Consider the following 15,906-nt stretch of genomic DNA (forward strand, 5'->3'; position numbering starts at 1 on the left):
TTTTGAATTTTAAACTCCAAAATGACAAAACATACATTCATTTAATAAGTTTGATTTGTACATAAATAAACTAATTAAATATGCAAGCAAAAGTCCTTGTGAACATATATATATATATATATATTATTCCGACTCATATGCAGAAACTATTCACGACTACAGATCCACACACAAAAATTTAAAAATGATTAAAAAAACCAATAAAGAAACTAAACTTGCCACAAAGGTTTCTTTGTAATAAAAATGAAATTTGTTTGTAAATTAATATTTTACTCCAGAAACAAATTCTTCCATGTACTACGATAAAGTCAAAAGAACTATGATAAATTAACAAAATTAATTTTCTAGTTACTAAAACCAGAAAATAAATTATAACATAAAATAATTTTATTTTTCTTGTTATTTAAACTAGTAAAATAAAATACCGAAATAATATCTGATTACAAAAAATCAGAAAAGCAAACCACAAATTAATTTTCTAGTTACTAAAACCAGAAAATAAATTATAACACAAAATCATTTTATTTTTCTTGTTACTAAAACTAGAAAATACTGTAATTTTATTTTCCTTGTTACTGAAACTAGAAAATAAAATACCACAAAACTATCTGATTACAAAAATTAGAAAAAACACAAAATAATTTTCTAGTTACCAAACCCAGAAAATAAATTAAAACACAAAATAATTTTATTTTCTTTGTTACTAAAACTAGAAAAATAAAATACCACAATAATTTTCTGTAATACAAATTAATATTTTGCAATTGTTAATGACACCAGTATATTACTACTAGTTGTCAAAGAAAAGAGACAGTATATTACTATTATCTGTCAAATAGCATAAATCACTATTTGTTTTTCCAATCAGAATATTACTTTGAAAACATAGAAAATTAAATACAATGAAGATACCAAAAACAAAATAAGAATCTGTCTTAAGATTGTAGGACAATCTTCACTGTATTTAAATAGTTTAAATTCTGTTGTGTACTAAATAACAACCAGAGTATAAAGAAATAAAAGAAACGGAGAGAATTTGTTTGATTACAAAAATCAAACTAGAAATAAAAATAAATAAATAAAAACAGATTTTATTTTGTTACAAAACAAAAATTAAAATCTGATTTAAATAAATAAATAAAACAGAATAATAAATTAAACAACTTACATGACTAATTTCTTTGAATAATTATCTGACCAAGTCCAGTGTTTTACACTGTGTCCTTAAGACATATTCGTCCTCTCCACGGTGCTTTCAGAATTTGGACGTCTATCTCCCAGGATAAAATGATCTACTACAAACAATTGCAGCACTATAAATTGTTTGCCTAACGAACACACTAAGTGTTTATACTCTCTCACGGAAGAAAATAATGCAGCAATATGAAAAGAATATTTGCAGAATTATGAAGGATGAAATTATTAGAGTTACAAAATCCAAATTAGGGGCTAGTTTATTTATAGATGTAATAGTGGCTGTAGGTTTTGAATTGAACAGGTATGAAACTTGTTGGTTTTGAATTCAAACAGATTTGAATCTGTTGGATTACAATTCAAACAGATAACAAAAATGGGAAGGGCCCTGTTTGGGTGTACAGTAAATCCGGACTAGTTTAATTCCGGTTTAAAAACGGGAAGGGCCCTGTTTGTTTTTGACCCAAAAAGATTAGTATTAGGCCGGACAAGCCCAACCCAACCTCACACCACGCACTTGCGTCTAAGCCCAAGCCCAGCCTAACCAGCCCGCCCAACCGACGGCAGCGGCGCGTGTGGTGATTTTTGGGTCCAATAGGTCTAGCCCATTTTGCCCATAACCTCTTTCTCTAAAACACTTGGGTACCCCTTGGGGCACACCCATTCACTTGGTAATGGTTTTGAACAAATTGGCTTCCCACCAAATCAATGTGGGACAAGCCTTATTCAAACCTTTAAGGGTTTTCCATCAAAACTCCATTTCTATGGAGCACACTTTGGCTTCAATTTCCCATTCACTAGGTAATTGTTTTGAACAACCAAATATACCACGTGAATCACAACGCGGCATAGAACGCGTTACCATTTTGACTCGTGAAAATCGATGCACGGGGCCCACCTAAAAAATAGACCAAATTTAGGGAATTTTTTTTTTGGTTTTATCTAGAATTTTATAACTATTTCCAACAGGTATGCCCATAATGTCCTAGTGTATTAGGGGTATACATACATTATATAGAAATATGTGTAAAATATATTGAACAAAAAGGAGAAAATAAAAAAATAAACAAATAGAGAGAAAAACAAAAACGGGAGAAAATAAAAAAATAAAAAATAAAATAAAAGAGAAAGGAATGTGAGATCATGAGATCATAGAAGGATGTGTGAGAAAAGGAAAAAGTAAGAGAGAGAAGCCGTAAAATAGAAAATGTACATGCAAGATATTTTTTAAAAAATATATTTCAGCCGTTGTTTTATAATTTGAATAGATCTGAGCTGTCTAAATGTCCTAGTAGGACAAATGTGTGTAGGACAAATTCAAAAAGCATCCTACTTTATTATATAGATGTTGAAGATTCATATGAGGTCTAAATTTATGAAATCTATCAGGTATTCAATATATTTAAAAATAATAATTAATTGTTCAAATTCATTTAATTCGTGGATTATAAAATTCATTAATTTAATCTCCACTACACACAGTAAAACCTGGCTCATAATTATGGAATCGCAGACTTTTCCATATAATATGAATAAAAATAAGTGAATAAAAATAAGAAAGTAAAAAAATTAAACAAATAGAGAGAAAAATAAAAATAGGAGAAAATAAAAAAAATAAAAAGAACAGAGAAATGAAGGTGGGATCATGGGATCATAGAAAGATGGGTGAGAAAAAGAAAAAAAATAAGAGAGAGAAGTGAGAAAATAGAAAATGTACATATAAGATATTTTTTGAAAAATATATCTCAGTCGTTGTTTTATAATTTGAATAGATTTGAGCCGTCAAAATATCCTAGTAGGACAAATGTGGGTAGGACAAATTCAAAAATCATCTTGATTTATTATATAGATGTTGAAGATTCATATGAGGTCTAAATTTACGAAGTCTATCAGGTCTTCAATATATTTAAAAATAATAATTAATCGTTCAAATTCATTTAATTTGTGGACTATAAAATTTATTAATTTAATCTCCACTACACACAGTGAAATTTGGTTCCTAATTCTGGGATTGCAGACTTTTCTATATAATATGAAAAATAGGTGAACAAAAAGGAGAAAAAAAAAATAGAGAGAAAAATAAAAATGAGAGAAAATAAAAAATAAAAAGAAAAGAGAGAGGAAGGTGGGATAATAGAAGGATGGGTGAGAAAAAGAAAAAGTAAGAGAGAGAAGCGGGAAAATAGAAAATGTACATGTAGGATATTTTTTCAAAAATATATCTCAGCTGTTGTTTTATAATTTGAATAGATCTATACCATTCAAATGTCCTAGTAGGACAAATGTGTCTAGGATATATTCAAAAACCATCCTACTTTATTATATATATATATATATATAGTTGTTGCCTTGGACTTTTTCCAAACACACCAACACCCCCTTTGTAATATGATTTTATTAAAAATAAATTAATATATCAATTACATTTTAGTTTAAGAAAAATGCTTGGGAGCACTAATTAGTGCTCCCACTAATTAGGTGGCAGTGGGTCCCGCCATTAATGATGTGATGTTTTGGTCTTGGAGTTGTGTTTTTTTTTTTTTTTAATGCATTAGTGCTATTAGTGGTGATGTTTTTAGTGGGATGAATCATTGTTGTTAGTTTAAATAGACATCATTTAATTTTGATTACTCTTAATTAGCCCAATTACAAATCCCACATAAATTAATTAGCCTAATTGACTTCCTTTAGAGCCTAATTAATTATATTTAAATTTATTAATTTGAATCAGATTTTTAATCGAACTCTCAAAAGGCTCCAAGTACTAAATTAAACTTATTGTCATCATCAATTTTGATTTCTCAAATCATTTAGGCCTTCAATTTCTGACCAGACTCCAAATTTTTGTCAATTAAATTACATATTCAAATTGGACACCCCATAAATAAATTTAATTTGTAATAATCACAATTCTCAATCTTCATAATTTAATTAACTTAATTAACTCCAATTAGGACCTAATTAATCGAATCTCAATTTTACTAAACTGAATCGAATATTTAATTAAACTCCCAAATGGGTCCGTAAGTAAAATTAAATTGATTCAACTTCTTAATTTCACTTCCTTAAGCCATTTGGACCCTTAATTTCTAATTTCAAAATAAATCTTTAATAGAATTATATATGAATCAATCTCCATAATTTTTGTGAATCCTAGATTAAATTAGAATAATTGGCAATTAAATTTCAAATCTTCTTAATTAATTAAGTGCTAATCATTATGTGTGATGGGGTCGTTACACCTTTGAAGTCCCGAAAATTCTATCATAAAAAGCATTCCAAACAGAACCATAGATATTATAAAAAATTTCAAAATATACCATCTCAACAGAAAAAAAATTTCCCCGTGAACGACAACCCACTAAAACCACTAAAAAGCCTTTATCAAAAAAGAATGTTAAATATTATAAGTGCGGAACAACTGAACATTATGTGAATCGATGTAAATCGAAATTAAAACAAAAAATTAATGAAATGTCTTTGGATCCTATTATAGCTCAACAACTCTTACAAACTTTATGTGAAGAATAAACTGACACTAGTTTTGAGTCAGATGGACTCGCTGAGCTATATTCCCTTTCCACCTCTAGTGATGTGCTAGAAACACCAGACCCTGATTGCTCATGTTCAGCCAACCTGAACCAAATTTTTGAAATTAATTATTGGAAATCTATTGTTAAACTGAATGGTTTGGCCCTTGAAGGTCCTAGTATTCATGTTTTAACTGATGATCAGAAATCCATGTTAGATCTAGCTGAGCAAATTAAGGATCCAACAGTGAAACTCAAATTTTTAGAAATTTGTTATCAACAACAGAAAGCTAGTACTGAACCTCGTTTGATTCTTATTCAATCTTATAGCATGAAAGATGTTTTGAATAGAATACAATATTCACCTGTTATATTCTGGTATTTCTCACTTGAAAGTTTCTTCTGGAGTTTTCTTGTACATGTTCATACATGTGGTTAATTGTATCGTTATGTATAAGAATATTCTACTTTTTTGATTTTAGCTATTTCTGTTTGACCCATGTCTGTTAGGTTTTTGCCCATTTTCCTTTTTTTAAACTTGTTTCTCCCACCAGGGTGAGTCTGATGATATTTTTAAATTTCAAATTTGACCTCCTTACACCAGTAATTGGATTATTCTCTAACCTATGAAGTATGGGTACTTCGAAAAACATGCCGTATCCGTACCAGGTACTTACCGACATATGGTACTTCATATGATACTTCTGCATATGTACCGGGTATACAAAACAAGTATCCAATTTTTTTTTTAAAAATTTTTAGTGTACCTAGATGTACCTAGTATATATGCAAATCATACCATACCTTAGTTAAAACAATATTTTCTTCCACTATAAAAAATTCTTGTCACTAGACTTCTTTTTTATTTTTAGTTTTATGCTTAGTATGATTTTCAATTTAAGCTATGGTTTGTAAGTTATTTAACATATTGACATTTAATTTTTATTTATACATTTACTTTTGACATTAAATATTAATTATAGGTTGGATCTTAACAATAAACCATTTAATCAAGTTTTCCATTATTCTAAATTTAAAATAAATATTTTTTTACAAATACACTACTTTTTTTAGATTTTATCGTATCGATGTACCCGTATCGTACCAGTACCAGTACTCGTACCCGTACTTCATAGTCTCTAACAATGTTGTTAGTCAGAATATCAGTTTTTTTTTTCCTTTTATTTTGGATTGTTAATTTTTTTTTTTTTTTTGGAGGGGGTTAGGGTGGGAGGTTTCTTTTCTCAATTCTGTAACAAGATTTACAATTGCTTAATTATTTTGCTTCTCATTGTTGCTTCAGAACAGAGACGTTGCCATCTGTATGCCTGTTTTCAATATTGGTTTAAATCAATTCGGCCATCTCATTGTAGGAGACCACGCAATGAGTATGATCCTTTGTAGGATTATCCGGCGACAGGTAACCCTGGGAATTATTCTTATTTAATTATCTACATTTGCTCCATGTTTTAGAAAGTAGATGGGTCTTCAAGTGGTGTACTAATCTTTGGTCTTGTTTTGGTGTTAAAACTTTCTATGATTTGCTCAGCTTCATGGCTACGTAATTGCCATTTTCGAGCGCTTGGTGGGCATTGGATGTGTGCTAATTAATGGATAAGCTGTGGAGATGAATTCCAGAAGAGTACTTAATCATGGAGATGAAATAATCTTGAATTTGTCAGGGAATTATTCTTACGTATCCTACAATTGAACTCTTTTTTTGGTGTCTTATACGCAAATTGTTGTTTTGGAGGAGGGGGGGAGTGATTTCTCTCTCTGTCAGTTTCTACTTAACTATTTAATTAAATAGATTTTCCAGCAACTTAGTATTAGGGCGGCTGCTAGAGTTTCTCCTTCTGTTGGGATTGCAGATGCTCAAAGGAGGTCTCTGGAAAGAATCACTTGTAGTGAAACCCAACAAAAGAAACAAAAATACCTCTTTGCTAACTTACGTGTCATGTCATAGTCAGGGACTCAGGAATCAGTTCAAACCATCCTTGAGTAGGTTGTGGATGATGAAAACAATCAAACTAGCCAGTAGGCATCTATGATCAGAATCTCTCCAAAAAATACAGCCCTAACAGAAGATATTACTTTAGGGATGATGACAGAGAACTACAGATCTCATTTGACAATTTTCCATATTATTTATGGTAGAAGCCTTACACACGACTGTAATCTTTCTTGTGTAGTCGTTTTATGTACCTATTCTATGTTCGAACATCGACTGCAGTTTTCTTATCATAATTCAGCTTTTGAGTATGTTAGCATATTCCACAGTACTTTTGAACTTGATAACTAGTTCTTATATAAGATGTTGACTTGTTCCCTTCTTCTGCCACATAGGTAATGTAATGATCTAGATTGAAGCACACACTTACACTAATCAATTGAACTTGTCATTGTTTGCATAATGCATGATCCCTGACTAATATCTTTCCATTTTCAAGCGTATCTTCTACTTGTTCCGTATGTCCTACCTGCATAATCTAGATTGTTTTCCAATTTGTGAGACATTTATCAGCACATATACATTCATTAGACTCTTCTCGTATGTTCAATGTGTACATGTAATATAATCGTATAGATACATGTTTATCTTTTCAAAATTATTGGGCTTCCCAAGCAGTCTGCATGATCTTTTATTAAATTTAGTGTAAAGTGATGAAAAGAAAAATGTTTCTTATCCAAACCAATGTCTACAAGAAAACCGATCAATTGAACTTTTTATCAATTTCAGTGTAAGTGTGTGCTTCCATCTAGATCATTATATTACCTATGCTGTAGAAGAAGGGAATGAGTCAACATCTTATATAAGAACTAGTTATCAAGTTCAAAAGTACTGTGGAATATGCTAACATACTCAAAAGCTGAATTATGATAAGAAATCTGCAGTGGATGTTAGAACATAGAATAGGCACATAAAACGACTACACAAGAAAGATTACAGTTGTGTGTAAGGCTTCTGCCATAAATAATATGAAAAATTGTTAAATGAGAGCTGTAGTTCTTTCCCATCAATAATCCCTGAAGTAATATCTTCTGTTAGGGCTGTATTTTTGGGAGAGATTTCGGTCATAGATGCCTACTGGCTAGCCTGATTGTTTTTGTCATCCACAACCTACTCAAGGATGGTTTGAACTGATTCCTAAGTCTCTGACTATGACATGACATATAAGTTAACAAAGAGGTATTTTTGTTCCCTTTGTTGGGTTTTACTACAAGTGATCCTTTATAGAATGTGATAATAGAAGCACCTACCTCGGCCAAAGGATCCAGAGATCTCCTTTGAGCCCCTACAATCCCAACTGAAGGAGAAACTGTAGCAGTAGCCCCAATACTAAGTTGCTGGAAAATCTATTTAATTAAATAGTTAAGTAGAAACTGACAGAGAGAGAACTAGCCCCCCTCTAAAACAACAATTTGCATATAAGACACCAAAAAAAAGTTCAATTGTAGGATACATAAGAATGATTCCCTGACAAATTCAAGATTATTTCATCCCCATGATTAAGTACTCTTCTGAATTCATCTCCATAGCTTGTCCATTAATTAGCACATATCCAATGCCCACTGAGCGCTTGAAAATGGCAATTACGTAGCCATGAAGCTGAGCAGATCATAGAAAGTTTTAAAGCCAAAACAAGACCAAAGATTTGTACACCACTTGAAGACCCATCTGCTTTCTAAAACATGGAGCAAATGTAGAAAATTGAATAAGAATAATACCCATGGTTACCTGTCGCTGGACAATCCTGCAAAGGATCATATTCATTACGTGGTCTCCTATAATAAGATGGTCGAATTGATTTAAAGAAATATTGAAAACAGTCGTACAGATGGCAACGTCTCTGTTTTGAAGCAACAATGAGAAGCAAAATAATTAAGCAATTATAAATCTTGTTGCAGAATTGAGAAAAGAAACCCCCCACCCCCACCCTAAAAAAAATAAAAATAAAAATTTAACAATCCAAAATAAGAAGAAAAAAAAAAACTGACATTCTGACTAACAACATTGTTAGAGACTATGAAGCACAGGTACGGGTATGAGTACTGGTACTGGTACTGGTACTGGTACAATACGGGTATGTCGATACGAAAAAATCTAAAAAAAGTAGGGTACAAGTACGTCTTGGTACGTTTGTAAAAAAATATTTATTTTAAATTTAGAATAATGAAAAAATTGATTAAATAGTTTAATCTGTTAAGATCCAACCTACAATTAATATTTAATATCAAAAGTAAATGTATAAATCAAAATTAAATGTCAGTATATTAAATAACTAACAAACCATAACTTAAATTGAAAATCATACTAAGCAAAAAACTAAAAATAAAAAAAAAAGTCTAGTGAAAGGAATTTTGTCTTTATAGTAGAAGTAAATATTATTTTAACTGAGGTATGGTATTACTTGGATATATACTAGGTACATTTGTGTACACCAAAAATTAAAAAGAAAAAATTTGGATACGTGTTTTGTGTACTCGGTACATATGCAGAAGTACCATATACCGGTAAGTACCCGGTACAGATACGACATATTTTTTGAAGTACCCATGCTTCATAGGTTAGAGAATAATGCAATTACTGGTGTAAGGAGGTCAGATTTGAAATTTGAAAATACCGCTAGACTCAGCTTGGTGGGAGAAACAAGTTTAAAAAGGAAAACGGGCAAAATCCTAACAAACATGGGTCAAATAGAAAATAGCCAAAATCAAAGAAGTAGAATATTCTTATACATAACGATACAATTAACCACATGTATGAACATATGCAAGAAAACTCCAGAAGAAACTATCAAGTGAGAAATACCGAAGGATGCTTCGATAAAGCCTGGACCAAGGTGTTGATGTGCCAAATTTTGGATTCTGCTGCTGATGCATACTTGGCATGGAGAGAAGAGTCGCTGATTGATCAACTGTAATTGGCAAAAACACTTCAAATATTGTATGAATAAATCAAATCATTGAAAAAATCAAAAGACAATTTACGAAATACAAATGGAAACATGCTTAAAAAAATTACCCTGTGCTGCCAGTGCGGGCACAAGAGGAGTTGGAATGGACACATTTTTGTCATTGGTAACTATTGGAGAAAATACCAGAAACTAAACTATATTATTGATAAATGATGCAAAGAAAATGAGATACAAATAGATCAGGCTGAGGCACGGATATCTCGTTTTCTTTAAGGAGATCAAGCCCACTGCGGTAGGAAGAATCCAAATACCGATGCAGCAGTCACAACACTATGACTTGTCCCCTCCAGGATACAGCAGCCCGACCACTTGTCGTATGGTTCAAGCCAACTCTGCACAAGATGGTGAACCCAAAACTCCACCAATAAAACACCCTTCTTTGCTAGTAATCTCTCTTGTATAGAAAAATAATTGATCTCTATAGATAGAAAAGAGTAGACTATATATAGGCTATAAGGACCTTACAATTACACCAAAAATAATGACCATTAAAAAAGTTCATGAATTCTATTTAACCTCCATTTATGACCAAGAGGTTACTAAAGTAATAAAACCCCATTTATGAAAAAAAATAAACCAATAAATAAATATAAGATATTAAAATGGTCCAACAGTAACCAAAGGTTGTGATGTCCCTAGTGTCATTGGAATACTTGGTTCTAAAAACTTAGACAAATCAAAAATTAAAAAAAAAAAAAATATGTATATATATATAGAACAAATGTAAATCAAAATTTTATCACACAACTTGTGAATTCAAGATGGATATATGGAATATTGTTCCTAAACAAACAAGTCTACGGACGTATAACCAAAACCAATTCATTATCTACCGTTTCATCGAATTTGGAACCAAATCAATCCATAAAACTCTTGAAACCAATCCGAACCGAACCAATAAACCACAGTTTGGTTCTGTTTAGAAATGCTGATTTTAAAAATATTATCATTATTCACAATATGATCACAAAATATTATTCACAACCTAAGAATTATTTACATAATTGTTTAAAACTAGTTCCATCACTATTAAAAAATATAGTTATAATAGTAGAGCATTATAATATATATATATTTGATACTAAAAAAATATTTTAATAATTACATTCGATAACAAATTATGTATATAATATAAACAGTCCGGTTCGGTTTTAACTAGATTCATAACTATAAAACCTCGGTGATGAAGTATGGCTCACCTATTTAAAAAATTAAAATTGAACCATGCATTGAAAAAACTAAACCAAATCGTGAGATATCTGAACCAGATTAATTTATAATTTTTTCGATTTTTATGCTTAGCCTAACATAACCAAACACATAAAGCAATCATGACCATATGTATCAGATGGTGGGACCATAATAAATTATACACTCTCACTTAGATTGCTAAAATATGTGGTTGATTATGTGATAATTCCTAAACAAATCTAAAAGTCAAATATTTAATTGCATCTCTGATTTTCTCTCTTGAAACTGCTAATTGTCTACAAACATTAAAAACTCTTCAAATTACGAAAAAACACAAACCGGTTTGGTTGCTAAGAAATGAAAAGAGAAAAGAAAAGAAAAGGTAATCCAAAAAAACCTGGAAGAAAATTTGAACCTACCGCATTTGACTGTGATGCCCAGTTAAAATTCACCATCTTCAATTGTTGCTGTCGTTTCAATAGGGAGTCTAGTATTATTTGTTGTCGTTTTAGTTGTTATTGATTTTTTAGCTTTTCTTGTTCTATTATTTCTTTCATAGACGCTGTAAAACCTGAAGCACAACATCAATTTAATGACTGAACACAAAATGGTTTTTTTTTTTTTTTTTAAAAAAAGCATTGATTGAAAGAAATCAATTTACTCATTGGCGCCGAAGTTAAAGAAATAGGCTGTGGAGAGCCAGTGTTTGTGAAATTACCGCTGAGAATCTGATTTTCACACACACACAAAAAAAAAAAAAAAAAACAAAACAAAACAAAATAAGAGTGATGTGACAAATTTAACTATGTAAATTGATCAAAAACAAATTCAATGTGAAGCAACAACAACCCTTGGCCTTTTTGGAGACGAAGGTCCGTTCGAAAGGCTGTTATTGTTTTGGTTAGAAGCCATCGCTGGGTTGAGATCTAGAGAGAGAGTGCAACAGAGACTTCGGTGCGTGCTCTTGTCTTGAAATATTTCGGCTCTATTTGGATGTGTTTTGAAATTGCATTTCTACGCTATTGCTCCCGCTTCACGTTTGGATACCACTTTCAAAATAGAATTTCACCATATAATTCAAACTACAATTTGAAAAACTGTTTGGCAGCTTTGTGATTAATTTCTCTACTTTCAACGTCTTCAGCCTTCTTCCTCTTTCTTTCTAAAAAGCTTCCATGTCCATCGTCTCTGAAAAGGTTCACGTGAACAGATCTACTCATCTTTCTTTCACTGTATCAAAGATCAGGACTGAAGATTCGTCACGGGTTATATTCACAGAGAACTCAAACCATTTTATAAATCATGAATCCAGTGAACCCGCTCCCTACTCATACCATCTCCCACAAATCAAGTGACTTACAATTTGTGTGTTGTGGAGCATTCCTTCTATGGGCAACCAAACAACGATGAGTGCGAGGTCAAATAACTCACAAATTTATTTCACATATTTTCTTATAGGTCACTGATTTGAAAAAATCATCCTTAATTTTATTCCCTATTATTTTTCGTCTCAGGTCAAATTTATCAAACCTATTGTCGAATCAGACGATTACCAAAGTGTCGCACATTCAGTCACTGTACGCACGCCATCACCGGTGATAACTATTCAACTCCCACTAATCTGGTAAATATATCCTTCAATCATCTGTTATGTGCAAATGATTTCTAAAAAGTCCAAATGAGTTCTGAAATGATTTCTGAGAAGTCCAAACGAGTATAGAGATAGTTTGAGATAGTTTCTGATCTGTTTGAACTCTTTGCACCTTTTGTCACCGTTATAGCTGAGCTGGTCGTCCTCCGGGTTATCCAGCCGGTCATCCCCCAGGTCATCCGGCTGATCGACCTCCCTCTGTCATTCTTCTGCTTATTTCTTATTCTCTTCTTCTGTTTATTTCTTCTGCTTATTTCTTCTTGTGGCCTTCTTCTTCTACTTATTTGTGATTATTTTTTTAGTATTTAAATACAGACAATGTTACGTGATTTTTATTGTCTCTGTTTTGGCCTTCAAATCATCTGTCTCTCCTACAGTTGAAATAAACATTGATGTTATTTGTATTTATTTTCTCTTTGTTACCCTTCAAATCATTTGCTTCTCGTAACATTATTTAACAAGTTGAAGTAAACATTAATGTTATGTGGTTTTATTTTTTTTATTTGTGTTGCCTTTCAAACCATCTGCTTTTCCCAATATTATTTACCAAGTTGAAATAAATATTACTTTTGGTTCCTACATAAATAATTGTAATTGATTTTTGCTCTATTATTTTTTTATATCCACTCTGGAGTAGTTTGCTATGTTATTCTTTTATATCTACCCTAGAGTAGTTTAAATATAAATTGTATGTTTATAGATGGATGGAAACAATTCCGATGATAATCAAGATACAAAAATGTGGACTTTCAGAATTGAAATGAAATTAATAAGCCTGTTGAGAGAAGAGGTTAAAATAAATCAAACAACGGGCCATACTACTGTGTGGACAATTTGGCATTGGAATCATTTTGCAAATCAGTTGCACAATCTGTATGGATTTCGGTATACAGCAAAGTAGGTGCGACAAAAATATCAGCGATTGAAAGATGATGACCAGACGTTTAAGCAACTCCAAGCACAAACTGGTCTGGGATGGGATCCCATTGTAGGCACTGTTGTTGCACCCGATGAATTTTGGGATAAGGTTTTTCATTAACCTGTACCATTTTCAATTTTTTTTTTAACATTTCATCACACATACAGTATGCTTAATTCTATATTTTCAATTGTTGTAGGCTAGCAAAAATGTAAAGAAGTTTAGGACAAAAGGATTTGAGTATTTCCAAGAAATGGAGAAAATTGTTGAAAATTGTTGTGCCATAGGGGCCTATCTCGTGCATCCACACAAGGAGCCCTTGACTCAGATGAAGAAGATGAAATGCTAAATAAATTTGGAACCCTAAAGTTGGTGGGAGTAATGCTGCTGAAGCCATTCCTGTTGACTTATTCGGCGATGAGTACATGGATCCAACGAAGGGCAAAAGTTACAAGAGGAGCCCTACAAACAGCCAGACTGACAGTGGTCGTTCCAAAAAGTCACGGTCAAGTGGGTTCGATGATGTGTGCGTAGCTTTCACATCCTACGTACAGGCAAAAACGGAACATTCACGTGCACGAGAAAATGAGACAGAGGCTGTAAGTGCAGGTGGTGATGAGTATTCCCTTGATGCATGTCAAGATGCATTACTAGAGCTTGGGGACATACCACCGGTGCAGTACGTTAAGGCACTGACACTGTTTAAAGACAAGGAATGGCGAAGGTTTTTTATGCATACTCCTACCCATACGCGCCTAGCTATGATCCTCGTTTTGCAGTGAAGTGAGAAGTTGTGTTTTGATTGTGTTAGCGAATCTCCTTGTCGTTCTGCAAGATGATTTCATGATTTCTGATTTGTTTTTTTATCATTTTTTTTCATTCCATGAGATGCTCTTTCTTTTCCATCTTCGTATGTTTAATTTTATTGAACTTTTAAGTAGTTTCTGTTTTATTAAAAATATGTTATGTTATTACAAGATGACTACATATTAAACAAATTTTCTTCTCGTATACATTTTAGTGGATGCTGGTAAATGACTAAGGCCGACTATTCATGTAGCCACTTTTTAATTCAGTTTCACCAATAATGGTAAGCATTACGATATTTTCAAACATTGTTTTATAATTATGCTTTTACTGTGATGTGGACGAAACAATGCAATGGAGAACTCATCAGAGGAGGATGAGGTTATTGAAGATTTTATAGATTTTTTGATGATTGCTTTCATGCATGACCATATCAACGAGTCAAGTAGTCGCCGACCGCAGCAAACTTGTCCATTCAAAAGTGATGATTACATCTTCAGCTTATTAAATGGCCATCGAGAAACAATGATGGACATTATGCGAATGGATGCACAAACATTCATTTTATTGAAAGACACCTTACTCCAAAATGGCTTTATCGATACTGAACATATGCATATCAGTGTAGAGGAATCGGTTGGAATTTTTTCATACACTTTTGCACAAAATGATCGCCATCGACTACTGGCAGATAGATTTCAACACTCCACGAAAACAATTTGTCAGCACATAAAAATTGTAATGCGGGCATTGTGAAAGCTTGCATCAACGGTTATCAAACCATGTAACCAAGACGAGATATCGGCAAAAATTTTAAATGACAGGAGGTTTTTTCCCTGGTTCAAGGTATGAATTTATTGATTGTCCTGTAAGTTCTACATAACAATAAGGGATGATATTTTTTTTTCTCCTGTTATAAAAGTAATATCCAAGTTTGTTTCGCTTTTAATGTCAAATAAATATTTTTCAATTAGGATTGTGTCGGTGCTATCGATGACACATTGGTGGATGTATGGCTCCCTGCTTCAAGACAAAATACATTCCGCTGGCGCAAATCTACGGTATCGTAAAATGTACTCGCAGCTTGCGACTTCGACATGTTGTTCACATTTATTAATTTTGGATGGGAAGGTAGCGCACATGACAACGCTATTTTAGTCGACTCTATTACAAGAGCTGATTTACAGTTCCCACACCCACCCAATGGTAAGTGTCACGAAATAACATACGATACACTTTTTGAAATTATTTTTTTTGTACATCTGTTTGACAGAACAGTGCATTGATTATTTACATGTAGGCAAGTATTATTTAGTGGATGCTGGTTTCATGAACATGCTTGGATTTCTTGCCTCATTTCGTTCCCAACGTTATCACTTGCAAGAGTTTCATGGCCGTCATTATTTAAGACCCAAGGAATTGTTTAACCATTGACATTCATCGTTACGCAATGTCATAGAAAGAACATTTGGTGTTCTGAAGAAGCAATTCCCAATATTGCGGTCTATGCCAAATTACAAGTCTACAAGACAAGGCCGTCTCGTGATTGCATGTTGTGTAATGCACAATTGGATCTGTTTGCATGCAGAAATAGACCCATTCTTCATGGAAGCTGATAGTGAAATGGTGGCAGAA

The 15,906-nt window shown here is 32.4% G+C and overlaps 1 protein-coding gene across 1 annotated transcript; it reads left to right on the forward strand.

The window, feature by feature from the left end:
• The first annotated feature begins 8,770 nt into the window (after window positions 1-8,770).
• LOC145815420 (uncharacterized) lies at window positions 8,771-14,246 on the forward strand. The gene is made up of 4 exons (XM_082912090.1): window positions 8,771-8,809; window positions 13,447-13,572; window positions 13,664-13,739; window positions 13,834-14,246. Exons 1-4 carry the CDS (start codon window positions 8,771-8,773, stop codon window positions 14,244-14,246), a joined length of 654 nt encoding a protein of 217 aa, XP_082768216.1.
• The last annotated feature ends 1,660 nt before the right edge of the window (window positions 14,247-15,906 follow it).

This window comes from Camellia sinensis, chromosome 2, assembly GCF_055761805.1.
Source record: "Camellia sinensis isolate YWXY chromosome 2, ASM5576180v1, whole genome shotgun sequence".
NCBI classification, from domain to species: Eukaryota; Viridiplantae; Streptophyta; class Magnoliopsida; order Ericales; family Theaceae; genus Camellia; species Camellia sinensis.